Genomic DNA, 21135 nt, shown 5'->3' with positions numbered 1-21135 from the left:
TGACCCCCATATCGACCCGTACTCATTGGGGTGTTCCGTCTTTATCATCTTATCTTATCTCGATGTTGCTAAGAATTGGCCCGAAACCGAGCGTAACTTAGCCCTTCGCTTCGAGGACAGGTGCCATTACAGTCGCAAACGCGGTGTGGACAATTTTCATCAGTCATTTTTACGCGGTTCCACAATCTACAAGTGAAATAGTGTAAAGTTCTTTCCGTTTTCGAACATTTGTGCTGTGAGTAAAGTTTGTGTCGTTTGAAAACGTTTCGTTGGTTGAACGTTATTTGAAGCGATAAAACAAAATGGCACGCGGTGAAGGCAAAGGTGAAAGTGTGGCCAGATTGTCGAACCAAATCGCCTGCATCAAGTACACGCTGTTCTGCTTCAACATAGTAGCATGGGTAAGTGAGCATAAAATGCAATGTTATCTGACCGCAATGAGATGTTGAAAGAAGTGCTAAGAATCCGATGAAGATGGTGCATTCCCGTGTGTTCAGATGTCGTGACACGGTGAGATCATTGGAATTTGTGGAAACGGAAACATGCCAAGCAAAAGAATTCGCCCAGTTTATCGAGTGAATCACGCTTTGCAACGGCAACATATCAATTCACGTCATGTGTGAGTGTGAGTGATAGTGGTGCTAGTGGTGAGGTTAGTGTTAGTGTACCAAGTCGTTATCAGCATGCGTGGTTATCGCAATGAGTGAGTCTTCCGTGATAAGCGCGATGGCGAAATGGAGACACCTCCCAAGGGTTGCGTTTGTGGGATATGAACGACAACTTTAAATGAATGGATCAATTGACTGCGTTTATTTGGATTTCGATGTTGTTTCATGTGGTTGAGCAACATTTTTATGATAGACAGCAGCTGCAGTTCTCTTGTTGGCAGGATTTAAGCGAGCTTTAATAAGCTGAACACAACTTTAAAAATTATCGTTTGAATCTACAGACCAACTCGCCTTCCGAAGCGTTCCAATCATGTCCAGATCTTGTTGTACACCTGTTAAAATCAATCGCTATGCAATGCTCTCATTCTGATGTGTTTTACTTCAATCAAGTGCACTTCAATTTGCTGCAGTAGAATAGTTTTTGCTCGTTACCTTCGTTACTCAGCCAACCATACGCTCTGTCTGAGTTTTACGATGAAAATCGATCTCCGCACTGTACCCAGCACATACTTCATGAATCACCTTTTCTCTTAAGTTACCGGCGCCAATCTTTACCATCGTGATTGCATTGGGACTGTGATGGTCCATCAAGCAGGGCTGAAGTTTGTTTAGCATTTTGGAATTTTTTTTTCTCATTGTGCTTCAAATATTCAGGCTCCCCCCTTTTGTTTCTATCGAAACTATGACGAAGAAAGAGCAGTGTAAAGATAATACTGGCTAAATGTAAGCCTTCAGCTCGGTTCAATACGAACTGAAGGGTGTAATTGAGCAGCCAGTACCCACGAATGTTCCTTATGGCGTTGTGGCGCTCGACTCGAGGGAAATGCTCGACCAAAATGATTTCCTCGTGCAGGAAAGATTCGTGCACATAGGGTCTTTTCTGTTCTGATTTTATGTGGAATGATTTGCATGCTATTTTGGTGCAGTTTATTGCCAAAGGAAGGTAATAACGCCTGAGAAGGGAAGAAAAATGTCATATTTTACATGAAAATGATATCACAATGGTTTACAGTGTTTGTTTCTTGTAAACTCAACAGAAAACTGTATCCATTTACAACGTGCTTCATTAATTTTCAATTTCTGCAAACTTTCTGTTTTGATTTATGAACTTTTCCTCCAAATGATACAAATTCTTTAACTCATTATTACTCAATATAATACAATGATGAAAATATGAATTAGAAATGGCAATCCGATCGTGCCAGATTTTACAAATTTATTGACATTTAAGCCATTCGAATGTAGATCCCTTTATTGAACTTCAACTCCCAAAAAAATAGCTCTCAACTTTTAAGCATATGGTTGAATGCTTAAGAGTACCTCAAAGAAATGCAAAACAATGAAAATCCCTTGTGCAGTAGCCAAAAACCTTCCCGAACGATTCCCGAATGTCGAAGGCTTCCTAAACGTCAGTTCACCAAACCACCGCCTCATTCTTATAACCTTCTCCAGGCTCACTTTGAGAGGATTAAAAAACCAGCAACTCACAGCACCGGATATAAAATTGCCGAATTTATGATGAAAACCATAAAAATGCTTTCCTTTTTCTTTGCGTATCCAAACATGAACGCAAAGAAACACACACGCAATTTCCCACAGTAAAACGGGGATATAAATATTTTTTTCCACCCTCTTCCGGGGAGGGTTGGGTGCGGTGGGGGTTCTCCTCGAAATGATGGGAAGCTAACCAATGGCAACAGAAAACAGGAGGATAATTCATCCATTTCACCAGACTCACCATGGCCCGGGCATTCGGCATGGGCGCATGGGTGCTTGCCGGAGTCGTTGGTAAATTTCGACAATCCGCAGAAAAGACAGACAAATCGTTCAACAACAACTCAACCGTTGAGGCAAAGGACGCTCGAGAGGATGGTTCGTGCGGGGTAAGGATTTTTTGGAATCCCAAATATGTTGGTTCAAAATGATGGAGTGTGGCACTTGAAGCGTACGGGGTGGGTGGGGAGGTTTGGAGGTTTGGAGCGTTGGAAGTCTCGATTTTATTGCGTGTCGGAAGCAGAGCAGTAAACATAAAATTTACCATACCTTCATGCCTCAGCTTCTTGGTGGTGGTGTGTTTTTGTGTGAAGATTGTATACTATTACGCGTGTGGTTCACGGAACGATCCTTAGTTTTGAAAGAAAAAGAAAATTCATTAGTTAATTGTCTTCTTGGGAATGTTATGGCTGCCCGTTTTTGGTGTAAAATTCCAAATAGTGTTTTTATAATGTATAACTAATTATGTTAAGAGATGACTGCTGTGAGGATTCAATCATGATTTTTGCAGTTCCACGTCTCTGAATACATCATCGTTTTGAATCCTTCAAAAGAATTAAAGACACGTTATGCTTCCCAATTTTTGCTACTTACAGGCTACGTACCGAACCGTTTTCAATGTGATTGGCAAGAAGTCTGTGTCTTTCTTCTTCAATTTCCCTCTTTGCTCAGCGTATCGATTTCGCATTTACAATTCCTTTCTCCCTAGCAGTAGTTAGGTTGCTTTCAGCATAATTAAAGAACAAAATCTGCATCTAGAACCGGGGGGGACAAAGGCAGGATCTCTGAAGAAGCTGGACGTTTCCGGACAAATTGATTTCTCTTTGTGCTCCGGAGGTCAACGATTGCTGGCCAGCGTTCCAATCCGTTCCGTTTGCTTTCGAGTGATGATGGTAATGAGCAAAGTGTAGAAAGAACCAGCAACCAACGCTCTTTGCCAACATACCACCGCTTGCCATCGCTTTGTTTGCCGGCGATCGGTGATGATTTTCATTTCAAACGAATCGAAAGAAAACCGAAACCCTGCTCCGGTACATTACCAGCAAGGGTGGCCAACATAGGGCCACCGCCAACCAGAACAGAAGTAAAGTTAAGTGAACGATGCAATAACTCGAAGCCACCAAAGAGCGGGGAGAAAAGAATTTTGCAAAAGAAAACTTTAACTCCACTTGTGTCCGGCCGAAGCCAACGTGAATTCCTGCCCGGGTTCTGGCACAAAGAGAGAACAAATTAATATTAATTAGAGTGAACAAGTGAAGTGACAGTACTGGCGGGATGGTGTCCCCGATGGTGTGCGGGTTTCTCGAACGGAAACGGATGGGTTTGGTTCCGAGGAAACTTTCGCCTTCTTTCATCTTCCCTAAGCACGCCGCTGCCATAAATTACAAAGGCATGCAAGGCAGTTGGGTGATAGGATAATTTTCGTTCATTAAACGAAGAGTTGAGCGAGATTTCAAGTACTGTCTGTCTGTTGTTTTTTTTTTCTTTTAATTGCAAGCAATGTAACCACCAGTAGCAAGCAATTATTCGAGGAATAAATTAATCTTGAAGCTAATGTTTGATCAAACGTATGCAAAACGGGAAGCTGGGATGCAGGGAATTCTTTTGTTTTCAGAAGCTAATTATTTACAATTTTTTCAAATGTTTTACCGTTCTTTGTCCATAATTTTATCATTGAAATCGGTATGAGCTTTTATAATTATTTATTATTTTTGACTTTCTCTTTATTGTGTGACATTTATAGATTCCAAATCAGTTTTCATTTAATTCACACTTTTCTGTAATTGATGTTTGAAAAATTATTTTTTAAAGGAATCAGTTAGTTTATTTTGCATTATACAGAATGCTTGTTTTCGGAATTTGAAAATAATTGGAAGAATAAATTTCTATTCTTTTGCTTGTTAATAATACATCAACATATTAGGTGCGCATATAAATAACGGCCGATTTTTCATAAGTTTATTTTTCGTCATTGCATTTTTATTTGTGAAAATAAGGTGAATCAAAGTATTGGCCATTATTATTTATTACTTTCTTCCACCTTTCGGGGAAATTGCGGATTCCTTTTGAGGAAAAAATATACGTTTTTTGACGCAATCCAGGTATTCAACCAATTCTGGATCTATCCGTAAGAGGGAAACTGCTGGTTAGCCAATCCACCATCCCTGGATCGGAACAGGTGGAAATCCGATGGTGTCAGATCCTGTGAATGCGGCCGATGCGGTAAAACATCCCATTTGAGGGCATCAACGTAGTTTTCCAACATGTGGCCGAGCATGTTTCTCCCGATTTCAGAAGTTCGTAGTATATGACGTCGAGCTGGTCCCACCAAATACTCAGCATAACTTTCGAGTTGATTGTGTTGGGGTATGACCGGGGGATCCGCATGTTATTTTGCGCTTAGGATTGCTGAACGAAATCCACTCCTCGTCTCGCGTCACGATTCTATGCAGGAACCCCTTTCTGTTGTGCCGCTGGACCAGCAATGAAGAGTCTGCGTTCAATATCCCGCGGCTTCAACTCGTGTGGTATCCATTTGCCCTCCTTCTGTATCATGCCTAACGCGTTCAGCCGTGATGATATGGCCCGACGAGTTACACCAAGCACGGCTGCAAGCTTTTCTTGCGTTTGGCAGTGATTTTCTTCCAGTAAAGCCGTCGATTCTACGTCGGCGAACGTTTTGGGCCTTCCTTCACGTTGAGCATCTTCCACGGCGTAATCACCGCTTCGGAAGCGTCGAAACCAATCCCGACACCTTGTTTCGCTTAGAGCAGCATCGCCGTAAACACTCGAAAGCTCTCGATTGCGCTTCGGCTGCCGTTTTCTTCGCTCGAAACAAAAACAGCAACACCTCCCGCTATGGCCCTTAACCTGTTCAAAATCAGACATTATCAAAAACTAGGAACTTTTACTCGCACGAAATAATCACTCATCTGTTTACACAGTTTGATTATGGCATTCCCGAACTTGATCTAAGATGTTTCTTCTTCTTCTTGGCTTAATGACCTATAAGGTCATGCTGGCCATCGAAATGGCTTACTGGAGTGTCGATACCACGTAGTTGGTTAGTCAGTCCTCACTACGGGGGGATGGTCCGGATGGGATTTGAACCCCGGCCCTGCCCTTTGAAGACTGGTGCCGCTGTCGTCTACATCACCGGGACGCCCCAATAACGTAAACGTCAAATTCGCGCCACATTCGAAACAGCTGTTATTTATTTGCGCACCTAATAGTATTGATCCATTTTGAGAACACAATTACTCTTTTATAAAAGAAAATATAATGTAATAATTAACAGTAGACTCCTCTTCTTAAACACATGTGAAAATTAATAAAAATTTTGTTAAAAATTTATAGTAAGAAACTCCCTTCTTTTAGAAAGATTCATTTTTAATCATATTACATTTTTAATTATTGTTATTCATTTCCTCGAAGCTTTTATCATAATAAATAAAATACTGCTTTGTATCAATTCGATTGATCATTCGATTTAGAAATTTTAGAGACCAACAATAAACTCCATATGATTAATTCCATATGAACAATTAATCCATATGATAAAGAACGTAATAGCTCTCAATTATTACAATACTGTAATAGCAGAAGATTAACGAAAAAATTTCTATAATTGAAAACGCTTGGTGTCGAGATGTGTCCATTTGTTTTTGTTGTGTGAACAAGATTTATACCTTTTTATATGAGTATGACGGCTCTCAGTCGTATTATCAGTTGTAAGCAAGATGTTTCTCAAAATATAATACAACAATTTAAGTTTTAAACAAAAATTACCTTAAGGATATTTCTCCCATTTATCCGGCCATTTAACCAATTTTACAGACACTTGCCAAGTAAAACATTACTTCAAGCGAAAGTGTGAAAATGATCTACTGAGGAAAGTGTCACGTGCTAAAAAGTGTAGAAATTCACACACCAACAAAAAATTACTCCATTCCGATTGAAACATTAAGATCATCTTCACGGATGATCGAATCGTTACGCTTTGGCTCATCACAGCACCAAACTGGCAATGGGTTTCAGGCATTTTTTTTTCGTTTCGTTTCGTTTCATCATCAGTCCAGTTGCCAACTCGAATGGACTTCCTTGAACAATTCGCAACAACACACGGGTATGGTTTCGCTGACACAGGCCCGCTCCACCGCCCCGCTTTGCTAGCGCTTCATTCACGCAAACATAAGCCGAGGGCCGAGGTCAGACAACAGAAACAAAGAGCGTAGTGGTTTCGTGTTTCCATGCCACCGAACGCCGGTCAATCCAACCCGGTTGCTGCTTGTTTCGTGTTTTTATCTGTCTATTTTACGACCCGTACAACTGTGTGTTCCCTGTTCGGGCGAGGGCACGAGGTTTCGAAATAAAGTGCAAAGTGTACAGCCGATTTTTCCACCACCGTCCCGGTTGGTGGTGGGAAGATGATGCGAAAAGAAATAAAAATGGAGGCTGGAGCAAAGACAAAAAAAAAAGGAAGCGCGAGAAAAACACCACTACAAAAGTTCTGGCAAAGTTTCTGCTACAAGCCGGGAAAGCTTGAATGTGTGTGTCCGTGTGTAAAGTCAAGGAAAGGAAGGAAAAACCGAAACAGAAACTAGCATGAACTGAAATCACAACTCAGGCAGGCAAGTGCAAACTGAAGCAAGTAACTTATCCTTCCTCGTTTTTTTTTTTTTGTTGTGGTTTCTCTGTTTTTCCATTGTTCCGCCGTTTCTTTCGTCCTATTTCGCTCACTAAATTTAGCTGTGCTCAATTTTGGACCTGGTTTTTGTTATATTACATTTATAGCTTCATGTTCTTTCGCTGGCCCCTGTTTTCATACACTTCTCGCTCATACACTCTTCCGCTGCTGAAGTCTTGGCCAAAGTTGAGGTTATCTTTTTTTTTCTTCGCTTGCTAGCTACCATCTTCCCTACCATGGGGCTCGATTTCAGAATCGGAAAGTTTTTGATTTTTTCACACCTCCACCTCGCGTCTCATGACCCAGTTTTCCCCGCAAAGGAGTCTGGTCCTTCTGGTACGTTCCGATGTACAGACCGATCTCCGAGAGACCGACAGTTTATATGGTGTGAAAATTTATCATTTCTACGTGATCTTCGCCCGTTTTTCGAATGGTGGTTTGAAGGATTTTTTGTTGTGTTGTGTCTATATTTGCCATGCTAGGCGGCCTAGGTGCAGTTAACAGTTTGCGCGCCCCCAAACTTGAAACACGGAAATGAAGCAAAACTGATGCTCCCGTGCAGCATAGTGCACTTGGGCGGTCGCGGTGTGGTGTTTATTTTATATCTTTGCCGGTGTTCCTCAACCCGGGACTTGACTCGTGGCAGCCAAAGGGCAATCGGTAATGGAGCGCTCGCTACATAAACTTGTGGCCGTCACGGTTTCGGTGTTATGTTTCCTAGCGGTGGCTGGTGAAGTTTTAATTCAATAAACTTTAAAGTCAATCTTTTTTTGCCCACCATGCACCGTGTTGTGTTTTTGTTTCTGCCAGAATAAACCGTAAGGCATGGAAAGAAGTTGCGCTGCAAAGATGGCGCTCATGTCAGAAATAATCCGATACGATAGACACATTTTGCGCGTGCGGAATAGTAGAAAAGGGCCGTTTGAAACCGTCGCAGCGCAAAAAGAAAGATAATATACTCCTTTTAGTTTGCCATTTTTCATTTTAAATACTTTTCCCCTAACTCGTAAACAGGCTATTTTTCATCATTCTTCTAGCCGATATATCTTAGCCCAGCTTAGCCAAGTTTGCTGGTGGGAAAGGAAAATCCAATTACAACCAGTCGAAAGCAATTAATTTGAAGCAAAGCTCCCGAGTAAAGCGTGCTGTAACTGCACCAAGAGACAAAGCTCATCATTCAGCCAGTCAGCGTAGGAATCCCTGCACGCTTGTGTGAAAACGTTTGTGTGGATGGATGGGGTGAGTGTGCGAGAAGGGCTGACATATTAACGAAAACTCGACACAAATATGAATATTTGTGTGAGAAAATTTGTCAAAAGCATCCCATTCCTTCGCTCTTTCGCAAACGGTCGTGCCAAAAGGGGGGAGAGTTAAAATATTTAATAAATGTCTCCCAAGCGTCCCGGGGAATGATGACGTCCCTGCTGCTGTCGGTTGGTTCATTCCTGTCGTATTAACATGGAAGTAAACTAAATTGTGAAAGCTGTAGGGTTATTTCCACACTGGGGCAGTAGAAGGAAATGTGAAATGTCCCTTGCTGTGGCTGACCGTTCACCAGTTTTGGTATGTGTGATTACTCGCAGCATACATTCTCCTGTTCGCTGGGACAGGGATCCTTATTGCCGATCTCAAATGGTAAAGTCTCGAGTAAATCGTGAGTAGGACAAATTGATTTTGAGACTTTTTTTCGCGACTAATCCAGCTAACACAGTGACAATTTCTATTGCTTTTTCAATGGTTAAAATGTTAATAAAAGTCATTGTTCAACAGTCAGTTTAATTGAAGTTGTACATAATAAGATAATTTAAATACCAAGTTGGTTAGTATTCTTCTTTGAACAACACAAACTCGAAAGGTGTCGGTACAAATACTCAATTTTGCGTTTGGAGAGACGGTTCTGACGGAATTCTACTAAAAATCCTTTTTGCTCCTAGCGAATTGAATCAGGGATAGCAATCAGAACAGCATTATTAAAATTGCTGCGGCCCGCAAAAAACACAAAATATAATCTAAATTTATATATTTTGTGAAATTATTATTGAATCACCGTCTTGATCTTTTTGAAAAAGACCTGTAATTATTTTTGAAGATAAAGGTAAATAAACAAATACAGGCCGGCGTGACCTTAGAGGTCGTTAAGTCAATAAGAAACTACAGGAAGAGAGAATGCTAGCTGTTGCAAAAAGGTTCATCGTTCTGTCTAATAAGGTGTTGAAATCTAGGATAAACAATACTTGAAATTTCTGGGAAGTTTCGGTAAATATGAATACCCACATCCCGGATAATCTGGATGGATATTTTTTCAGTGACGATCCTTGACTAGTACTGTGCGATTAAAAGACCACATTGGAATTGTCATAAGTTGAAAATGGAGTTTAAGCCAATAATTTTTCGACGATTTTTCTCTAACATTCAGGTTTGACAATAGGTCCCATGGTTAGCGTGTTCCTGGTATAGTCGCTTTTTTTCTCTCCGGGAAGGATTGAAAATATTTCATAAGGCAGAAATTCCTTTCTTGTACCATTTTCCTTCGGTGAATGAAGACAAATAGCATTTAAAATAGATTTCACCAGAAAGCGGTATGCGTTTTTATGAAAACTGCCACTCAAAACATTACATCCAGAAGAGTCTAAATGTTGAGCGGTAAGCTTCAAATTAGGAATTAATATTCTTTGACGAGTTCGACGGTTCTATTTTAAGAATCTAGTTGATGTATGAGCTCAACATTCCAACTGCTTTACGACCGGTTGTTTCTCACAAAGCTGCTTAAAATGTAACCTTTAACAAGTTGTTCACTGTCAATTCGATACTGCCTGCCAGTGGGATATTCTATTTTTACTACCACGTCACCTCACCCCCATCAGAAGGTTTCGGTTCCAAGGCAGTAAAATACCGACACACATACACACACAAGTCAGTCACACAGAACGCGTAACGGCAACATCGGTATCCCACCGAAAACCCTCTCCCTTAGCGACAGTGGATGGAAAAGGGATACTAATGAGATTATTCCATTAGTAAGTTGCTGAAATTGTGCGCCCGTTGACGTTGAAGGGAATTTAATGAGTGAACGAGCGCGGAGCGCATTTTTACTAACCATTATCCGGCAGAAGAAGAAGAAGAAGAAGAAGAAGAAGAAGAAGAAGAAGAAGAAGAAGAAGAAGAAGAAGAAGAGGGGAAAAACCTTCCAGAGCGTTGGGGATTTAAGGAAAGATCAGACGTGGGGAGGTTTGCTTTTCGTTTAACAGTCTTTCGGGTGGGAACCGTGGGAGATTTTGTGGTAGTCATTTTCTACCATCGCCCAGCTGCCGACGCCGGAACACCAAACGGCGACCGGAGAAAGTGTGAGAGTTTGAAAGAATTTTAATTTCCCATCAAGTCGCGTACGCCGGGCAGGGAAAACGCGGGCTCGCAAATCGTTGCGTGCCCGCCATTTGCTTATCGGTTTCGTCGGCAGTGTGACAGTTTCAACAATCAAGCCTTAAAAGCTCTGCCAGCCGGAAGAGTGTGTGTGTGTGTTCTGTATGCGGCTCACGTCGCAAACATGTGTCTCGTGCTGTATGTAGCACACACACACACGATCGTTGTTGGTGGGTAGAAGCGGCCGAGAACAGGGCAGGACGTATTTATGATTTATAATTCATACGCAAATGAGTGTCCCCGGCGTGTCCTGATTTGTCCTCCACTTCACCTTCGTTCAAGCACCATTTGTTGCTTCGTTACTTCGTAGTTTGGTGGCGCTGTTAAATGGTGCCCCACGAAGTGGATCGTGTGAACATTCGCCCACGACGGCATCAGGCCGTCGGTTCCGGCGGGATTGAATTAACAGCGCTTAAAACGAGACTCATGTCGTAACGGTCGAGCAAACCCGAAAAAGAAAAAAAAACAACAGTAGTTCTTGCTGCTTGGCGAGACAACTTTTTCTGCTTTCCCTCAGCATTGTCACTCAGCTCTTGACCGCAGTGTTAGACCAAGTGTTGGCAGATTTTCACATGCTTGGGGTTTGCTTTTATTTTCCCATTTACGACACCTCCTCCGCTCGGGGTCGGCGAAAGGAGGCGGTCATTTCAATAGCAATGGAAAAAAGAAGAATGAAAAAGGTACGTTACGTAAATCCAGTCATTCTAAAAAGCTTCATTGTGTGGCCGATTTAAAGAGAATATTTTCGCTTAACTTAACCGATGGGAAGCTTGCGACAAACGGCATGAAGGCGGCCGGGAATGCTACAGAGTAATTGAAAGCCATTCTATATAGTTTCGATGGGCAAATTAGGAAAACTTTGGGACTGGTGTTTCGATTGGAAGGAAAGCAAAATTTTGGGAGAGTTTATGGTGCACTTAGGCAGATTAAACCGCAATCGGATTGCCTGGTACCATCGTATTTGATGGCAAAAGGAATTGCTCAAAAATGAGCTTTTTAGATGATATTGATCGATTTTCTAAGTAGTTTTGGAGCTGTTAAGCAAGCCTTATTTGAACTTATCTAATCAAAATCTAAACAAATATCGACCGAATCTCCTCTATACCACAAACTAAATGAAACTGTTGACATCAGCAAGAAAACTCAATTCAATTAAAAGCGCTGTTTGCACAATACTAATTTGACAGGGTCAGGAGAACGATCGTTTCGTTAAGTTGTCAAATGTGAGTGCCAGGGGCACTCAAGCGAAAAGGCTCTAAATACATGTAAAAAACATTGATTAAACTCTCTCTGCTACAAAACGCTTCACCAAAAGGTAACAATTTCGATCGTCTACAAACCGAAAGAAAACCATCCAAAATCCGCGAGTCTGTTTAAGCCCTTTCTTTTTGCATAACTTAGCATACGTTACGCAATTAAGTTCCCGTTGTACTAAAGTAACACAAAAGCAACTGTGAATGATTGTGAATGAATTTTCCCCATAAGAACCAGCACATACCGTACCCAGACAAATTACCGGGAAACAGAAACTAATTCCGTTCCTTACATCATTAACATTCGAAGGCTTCATTCGCGTAACGCATTCAATAGTTTGAATGTACTGGGAATTGGTTCCTTTCACTGTAGAAGAATAGGATGCTTGATAAATACACTCGAGCTTGATAGAAAATTCATTGAAACTCACACACACACATAGTGTATCAATTTAGCGATAAGGATGCTGACGGTGCTTTTGGAGTTGAGCAAACGTAATAATGGTGGTGGTGCATTTTGCGATGTTGGCATTATGAGGCTTCAATTTTCCAACGAACATATATTGTTCCTACTCGAAAGCTCATTGAATGATTCGTGGAGTTCAGCATTCTTACAGCGTTACCGGAATTGATTCATTATTAGTTAGCAATCGGCCACTGGAGAACAAACAATTTTTGAGAAAATATGTTTGGCATAAAATTAGATAATTACGGTTTTAGTTAATAGAATAAATTGTATTTTTTTACTTGAATTCTTACGAAAAACTCTCCTACCGAACAGAGAATAGCTGCAGCTCCAGTTATCTGGGTAATGTACTGTAAGATAAATACACTGTTACTTACTGTAGCTCATGATACAGATACATTACATTAAATTACATTCTTATTATACATTAATAAGAATCCAGGAGATAAGTCTTAGTGCGGTTTTGTACAAAACGCATAAAAATTCTATCGCTTTATATGTTAACTTCAAAAAAAATTTGCTTCACATTAAAACATTTGAGGCGGTTTTGATGGCTGATAGTCATTACATGGTAGGACCGTACGTAAAATCCCGCTCGGACCGTTCCCCGTAGTGAGGACAGGTTACTTGGCATCGATAAGTCTAGTAAACAATTCGATGGCCGGCGTGACTTGGTAGGCTGTAGAGCCATGGACAAGAAAAATATGTAAAGAAAGAAATTATGAGACTTTAGGTGTTGCTGACGGGATCAAAACCGGATGCGAAGCATCCGCTGTTGGGTGGACCGATCACGCAAAGGACTGACCGAATTCGAAACTCTCGCACAGTTTCTTGGCGTTATCAGATTTACTTGGATCAGACAGATTCCTGGGTCGACCAGGCCAGTTCCTACCAGTGGATGCGCGTATCTGCTGGTAACGCGTTAGGACAACGGGAGTCACTGGCTTTCCTAAGGCGAAGCTGGCTAGCCTGTTTTTCTGGACTTGCAACGAGAAGTATCTTACCGTGTCACCAAGCTCGGCTAGCGACGATTTCCCAGATCTCAGGCCGTATCGGCGACACTAGCTCTGCCAAGACTTGCCAGGAGAAGTTTTTAAACGCGAACGAAGGCACAGCCGATGATATCTTCTACTAATTCTTCCGACGGAGTGGGGAGGCATTACTGGAGTGTGGAACCCACATCCGGAGGGAAGGCAAAGGGGAAACTTACTCGAACCTGAAAATATCTCCCAAAGACCTACAAGTTCTGTGGATTGAGTTTTCAGAAAATAAGTCTCTAATACTAATTTCGATCCCTTGATCGATTCTACAAGCGAGAAGGCAAGATTTATCTTCCTTCTTTCTTTCGCAGCGCTCTAGCGATCGCGCATCGCTTTCTTTAGATTCGTCGGGAATTCTTTCGATTAGCTACGTATAAGCGATCACATATAACATTGTTTCTTTTCACCAATATTGATGAGGTCGCGCCTTACGCTGCGGTGACGTTATGCTATAATTTAAACATTAGCCGCAGGAGCGATCGCGCATCGCTTATACTGGAGCGTATTAGTTCGTCTGATTGTTCCCGTTCTTGTTCATGTTTGTCGTCGCGCCGATCGGCGAGTGAAGAGCTAGAATGTTATAAATCAGATTTGTCGATGCGGCACTTAAGCGGTATGATTCCTTTCGTTTCCCGTTGTATTACGCTCTTCTATGATGTAAACGGATTCGTTGTGCCTACCTTTCTATGAAGGGCCTTTCTTTATATCCCATACAATGTAGGCGAGTTTGTTGCAACTGCATTTATGTTCATTTTCTGTTACACTTATTTCAATTTTTCTATAAAATCGTTCTTTTTTTTTTATTTATTTTAAAATGTGGTTTTTAAGGTCCAAGGATATTCAGTTAGTTTAAATGCAGTGGTAAATTCGGATAGTTAAATAGACTTTATACTTTAAGCTAGGAATTTCATTTCATTTTAGGTATTTCATATGTTTTCCCTTGGCTATATACAAGCAGCATTGGAAAAAAAGAAAACAGAAAATAGGGAAGCGGAGGAAAGATTGTGAAGTGGATAACAACAGGGAACGGAAAGCAGGAAGGGATATGTTGAAATCAAAGTGATGGGACGAGGAATTTTGGACGAGGAAACATTTTGATGGCATTAAGGAGGCGATCTTTACGGCCCCCCGCAGAGCGACGTAAGGCAACAAAAATTGGGGGATGATTAAGAAAGGCGCAGGAGGGAACATATAGAGGGATTTTCATGAGCAAAGCTGGGGCATCGATGCAATCAAGGAGAAGTGCGACAATAAATGAAGATTGGGAAATAGACCGGCGATCTTCAAGCTACGTAGCATCTGTCCTCGTAACAGGGCAGAGGAGAGTATCGATCGTCAAGAATTTTCCGGAGAGCAAACCTGGTAAAGGACCTCTGCACCCGCTCTATTCGATCAATGTGGATTCTTGCCGTCGGGGACCAGATAACCGAGCCATACTCCAGAATTGATCTGACCAGTGAACAAAACAAAGTCTTCAAACAACAAGCATCGGAGAAATCACGGGCCACACGTTTAAGTACACCAAGAGTCCTCCTGTTGTGTTGTCCTGTTTATGTCTTGTGCTTTTGGTGTAAATATTGCAGCGATGGAAGTAGAATGCTGCTGTGTTTCCTATTGCAGCTTGAAAGCCACTTTGCATCTCTCAAGGCGTTGAACTGTAACAAAGAAAAACATTGTTACGACAACACAAACAACTATTTGACTGCGTACAGAATTCCCCAAACACTCCTACAGTGACAGTTCAAGCTGTACCTGGTCAAAATCGGGTCCAAGAATGATCGGCAAGTTCTCAAGTTCGACATTGAACGCGCCAAACACCCTCGAACCTAACTCCAACGCAGCCGAACAAATTGTGTCAAGGCTGGACTGATTTGGAGAACACTTTGATTAATTGTGGAAATCGCCTGCCTCTCTTTTAAGGCAGTGTTGAAATTACCCCCGAATGCTGCTGTCCTGTTACATGATCATCCGTGACACTACAAAAATAAACACTTAAGATGTAGACAACACAACAAATAACAAAAAAGGAATGGTGTAAAAAAAGGATTGGAAGGATTTAGTGTTTTTAGGTCTCAGAACAACTGTAGGAACCAATTGGTATTTTGAATTTTGTTTTTATTCGTATGGGGTTTGAATTGCTGAGGAAGTATAAGTTCAGAAATTTTTTAAATTTGTTAATTATATGGACTATCTGACACTGCTGTTGTCATTCCCAGAGAACCTCATTAAACTGTGCTCTTACACAGCGTATTAGGAAAGATATTGGGATTCCTTTTTAATCCTATCGGAATATCGACACGTATCACGGGAGTTTGATATGCTAGCGAGAAAAGCAAAATGGAAGACGCACACAGCAACAAAAATGTCAGCTGTTATTTTCTCAACCCTTTTCTTTCCTCCGACCCGGCACGGAGAGAAAAAAGGAAGAAAACTTGAAAAAAAAAATGGAGCTAGGGATTTTTCTATTTCACTTCCAGCGCAGCTCACTTTTACGACCGACGACGACTATTAATGCTAAACCGAGAAACCAACGCACCTTGAGGAAAAAAACAGCAAGAAAATGTGAGGGGAGACGAATGCTCCTCCAGTTTCGCAACCCGGGCAGCTGTTGAACGCATCTTCCCGGTCGGCAGACGAATTGCCTGATGGTTGAGATCCATCAAGTCGATTGGTGCCTCGCAACAAGTCGCATAAATGGTCGATCGAAGAATATTTTCAAGGATAAAATGTGCGAAACACCCCCGGTCCGGACTACGCTCGATCCGACGTCCTGATGATTGGCAGGGGACGCTTCCGGGCGGCACGCGGCATGTAACGACGCAAGCAGAACAAAAAAAAGAAAATCAACCACCGGACGGATCGCATTCCGTTTTTGGAAGGCATTTTTCTTAAGAGCCTTTTTGGGACCGAAAAATTTTACGACCAAAAACGGCCCACATCTCGGGGTGTATTTTTTTTTTTTGGGAGTCATGCAGCAGTACGGGGAGAGCCTTTCGGTTCGGAACCCCATTGAGTCAAGTAGATGTGTAAACAGAGGAATGTTTTACGGGTAAAACTGTGCAAAAAGATAGTCGATGGTTGTTTTCTTCCCGTTCGTGTTACGCCTGGTTGATGCTTTATTTTTCCCAGATGGTCGTTGATGTCGTCCTTTTTTTTTTATTATTTTACGTTAAAAGCTGGACCATGCCCTTTTGTGTCGATGCAATGCAATGCGGAGGGGAGGGTTCCAGGGTATGGAGAGGACGAGCAGAAAAATTCAATTAGTGTAAAAGCCGTCAAAAGGATTGAAAAGTTTGCCCAAAAACTTTATCCACTTGCTCTGCTGGTAGGGGTTTGCATAAGCGGGCCGGTGAGCATTTATGATGATGCCGATGATGGACGCTGTCCTTACTGGCACAAACCTTTTGACGCCGGTTTTCATTTTGTTTTCCCCAGAGTGGTTGAATGGTAAAGTCTACAATAACATACAATATAAATTTAAGGTTTAAATGTCATAGAAATGTATGTCCGAGCCATTGGCTCCTGTGCACTTAATTTAGTTAGTGTTTACAGTGTAGTAATCATTGTGTAAATAATTGCTTGTTCACTGTTTGTTGCATAACTTTACGTTATATCTGGAAGGAAAGAGACAAAGTTGATTAAAAGCAGGATTAATTAAGCGCTAAGTAACGTAATGTCTCCAACTCTCCACCGATAACAAAGAACCCGTTAAGACTCTTGAATGACTATTGCCGAGAAAATATGTCTTATCATTGCATCGGGTGTAGCACGAAACGGACAATACTGTGCAACTCAAATAAAATAAATACAGCAAAAAAAAAAAACTTCACCAACGCTTCCATGTGACAGCTGCAGCAGTCACCGATCTCTTTGAACTGAACTGTCCCCAACAAACGCGAGCGCCTTCGTTCCGAACGAGGGCTGTGCTTTGTTGGTCGACCGAAGGTTTAGCAAACAAAATTAGCGAAAAAGTTTCGCCTGAATGCTGACACAAACCCACAGAGTGTTGGTTGAGGCGCTTTTTTCCTTTGCTCCTTCGCATTTTCTTTACTTCACAGTTAGTCGATGACCAGACTCAGTTTTCTTCTGTTTTACTGCTTGGTACTCCGGTGGCCGGTGACAGCGGGAAAGTATTGTGGGAGGTCCAACAATAGCATCCGAAGTAAAAAAAAGCATTGGAAAAAATTATCTGTAAAAAGTGAACTGGAAAGCTTCGTCTTCAGCACCCATCCAAGGGGACAGTACTTGATGGTAGTTTTGTCTGGATTGTGGTCGCTTTTTTTTTTGTCGTTGCCTATTGTATTTTAGCTACGAACTGTGCACAGTCCTCACAGTCTAACCACAGTCTTAGTTTCGCCAATAGTGCTTCCGTTGTTTCAAGTTACCACTCGAGGCCACACTAACTGCACAAAACAATAATTTGATTTGGTTTGGCATGGTGTCCTTTTCCCAGATCCGTCGTGTTCCTAGTGTTCCGTTTTATGGTTGTGGTTTTACTTTGGAAAAGATTTTTTGCTCTCGCTTTCTTTTACACGAGTGCATTTCACTTGCTCTTCAACACGGATGATTGCTGGTTCAGTTTGAAGTTTTGTTTTTGCCTACGATCTCGAAGATAGCTTGCTGTTCTTATTTCGTAAACTTGTGGGACTGTAGTCAGATTTTACTTTTTAGAAACACCATAACTGCTTTGCAATTGGTTTGAGGTACAAAAAAAAAAAGATAAAGATATTCAATTTGTGTAAAAACTATGAGCCATTAGTTGGGAACGTTCAAATATATTTCAAACCAACCATCCTAAAATATAACTTAAAAAAATAGGACTTTCATCGTTCAATTAGGGAATGATTGAGGTCTTAATATTGCATATTGTTGTATCTCGTAAATTTTCTATAGTCAGTCCGATAAAAACTATTTGACTTCATGTTTCACTTTTTAAATAGTGATTGGTAAATGTTCATTTTTTCCAAAGTCTGATTAATCCAACGTCGAGGCATACTGGAGTTTACTCCAGAATTACTCCGGAGTAATTAATCCCGATCATTCCGAAGTAACTCCGGATTAATTCGGAATTAAATACGCATCAATCCGAAGAAAAAGCCGATAATAACTTCGGATTCAACTCCGGTATGCACTGCGAAATCATTTGCAAAGATTTGATTTTTTCGTTTATTTATAGAGGCATTGAGTCGTAGAGACTACATTCGCCTCTCTACTGTATATAAAGATGGTTTAATCTAATACAAAACTATCGTATACGTGGCTTAAATATTATAGAAAACTAATGCGATTTTGGCATATGGTATCGGATAAGTTTGAACTATGGCTTAAATTTATTTGTATAAATGACTGATGCGTAAAAATCTAATGAGGCGGTTCTGCTGGAGTTTGTCGGGTGATAGGATTGTCGTTAAATCAGTTTCTAGTTAGCAGGTGGCTCGGTGTGTCGTGTATCCATGACAATCGGTGAGGATGATCGGTGAAGCTGAGAATGACGTTTGCTCCAAACGTTCAGTGGAAGAAAACCCATTGATTTGGTGGAAAAGTAAAATATAAATGTACCCTTTATTTGGATTGTAAACCCAAAAATGTATAAATTGACCAGGTACCTGCGTCTCATGCGGAATGTTGTTTTTAAATATACGAAACGGATTTATTAACAATAAATAAACAAATTAGTGATACGAAACAAATACTCTTTAACACAGCAGTGCACGCCGGAGTTGAATCCGTAGTTAATATTGGAGATTTCTTACGAATTCTCCGGAGCTAAATCCTTATTACTCAGGGGTAAACTCTGCATTACTCCAGAGTAAATTGGGAATCATTCGGGAGTTATTACTCCGGAGCATCTTCGAAGTTACTTCGGAGTATACTCCGGTTTTTATACGTCGGAATCGGAGTCGGAGTTCCCATCACTACTCTAAAGGTCTTCGAAATGAAGCTCTTCGTTATGATAAATATTCCGGAAACTGACTCAGTGATACCTTAACCTAAATCGCAAAGCGTAATTAATTCCATTAAAATCATATCAACCATTCTCGTCTGCCCTGATCATAATAGAACATGCCATAATGACACGGCTAGCTCACCAAACCGTATGCTGTCAGGTGCAAAATTTCAAATGAATATTACGAATGCGTTCTTTTTCCACTAAAATAACTTTATTTAGGCAAATCTACTACTTCATATTCCATCCAGCTTTCGCTACTATCAGTGCATCGCATTTGACGATGACGCATTTGACTGAAAACATCTGCTCAATAGCAAAAATGCTAGGATCAAACGGATTGTTTTCTCTGGTATGTAAGCACGATAAGAAACACAATTTCCGGTGCCTGAACAAACAGAGACTGGTCGTTTCCGTACTACTGCTGCTACCAACGGAAGCAACAGCAGCACAGTGGGCGTAAGAAAGCGAAACGTTTGTACGCTGTACATACTACTGCTGGAACCACATCGGCATTTGTCTGCATGAATAGAAACCAATAAAATGAAATTAATCGTAAAACACGTCGTTTCTTTTATTGCAAACTGCGGTACGCTCGGGATCTCATTTGTCTGTTTATGACATTTTTTTTTCTTCGTCCGCAAACAAACGTCTCGGTCGCCATCAGTCATCAGCCGAGTCAAGGCCCAAAGTCTAACGGCAATGTTCGTTTGGTTCATGATCGATGGGATGATGAACTTTAAAAGATTTGTACACTAAAGCTTTCCTGAAATTTGCCATTAAAGGCGGAATTGATTGCCTAATCGATTTGTAACATAAATTGTTACAAATAGCTTGAACGTGTCTTGAAAATCGATTCGTTGGTATTGGAGCAAATTTAAAGGCTTCAAATTGTACACAAATAAATCTTTTTCTGATCCGACTTTTCCTTTTTTTTATAAATTTCGAACGCAGGAATTGAGAAATCCTCAACCACCTTACTGTGGCTACTATTGTGAAGAATGTTTACCATGCTTTTATCAGTCAAATCAGTAAAATGTTACATTCATTACACAATCCAAAGAATTGCATTCCATTGTACCGCAGCCTGCAATGTTTATGTTTGGAATGCATTTTGCCTGGAAGGAACGATTTTGACGGCAGTATCCCAATATCCTGTCTCATCGTCTGCATTTCCATTTCCCAACAACTGGTAGACACGAACCTTGCACAATCGTACACTAGTTGAACAAAAGCTCACCATTAACTTCGAATTTCCCAACGCCAGTCGGCCGGCAGTAGCTTGTGACACTGACAAGTGGAACTCAAATTGACGCTTTAAATGGAAATTCCGCGTGGTTTTAGTCGCTGCTCCGGATACTACCGTCACATCACGATAGGCGCCCATTTGTTACACGAAAGCCTACCTATCTGGTGGCAATTTCTGCGCTCTGTATCACCAGCTCTTGCGAATTAACTAGTATCAGTCCGCTCGAAAGGGTCGTTTATCTCCTTGAGAAGGTTTGCTTCCATGCGGACGCGTGTGTACGCGGGTACGGGTTGTAAATGGTGTCGCTACGCGACGGCAATAATTTTTGGACACCGGCTTCGTACTCACCGGTTGCCTCGAGAGATTGACTCAGTTGTCAAAGATATAAGTTGACCACGAAAACCCGGGGGCGAGGGTGCGGGATGCATTAATCTTAGTTCATTTCCTTCGTTCGGTGGTTAGTTGCTATCGCGATGGTATCATCCTGCACGCAATTTCCGTGAATTGGCATGGCAATATCAAGCCGGAGAAACTAATGCGAGTTCGGAGTAGAAACGACTGTATCTGTTTTCGGTGATGTATCATGTAGAATGGGTTCTGAATAATTTACTGATAACCCAAGCTATTTTTAG

The 21135-nt window shown here is 41.3% G+C and overlaps 2 protein-coding genes across 6 annotated transcripts in view; one reads left to right on the top strand and one right to left on the bottom strand.

The window, feature by feature from the left end:
* Window positions 1-21135, bottom strand: part of LOC126556291 (clathrin light chain) — a 358662-nt gene that overhangs the window by 16813 nt on the left and 320714 nt on the right. The gene's annotated exons all lie outside the window — the stretch shown is intronic.
* The window catches only part of LOC126556287 (tetraspanin-2A), an 86364-nt gene that overhangs the window by 28922 nt on the left and 36307 nt on the right, over window positions 1-21135 (top strand). Inside the window, exon 2 of the mRNA XM_050211524.1 lies at window positions 300-401. Coding sequence (XP_050067481.1) covers window positions 303-401 — 99 coding nt within the window. The 5' untranslated portion in view covers window positions 300-302. The remainder of the gene's footprint in view (window positions 1-299; window positions 402-21135) is intronic.

This window comes from Anopheles maculipalpis, chromosome 2RL (assembly GCF_943734695.1).
Source record: "Anopheles maculipalpis chromosome 2RL, idAnoMacuDA_375_x, whole genome shotgun sequence".
In the NCBI taxonomy this organism is placed as follows: domain Eukaryota; kingdom Metazoa; phylum Arthropoda; class Insecta; order Diptera; family Culicidae; genus Anopheles; species Anopheles maculipalpis.
The sequence above is the reverse complement of the archived record's forward strand: the minus strand, read 5'-3'. Positions and strand labels throughout refer to the sequence as shown.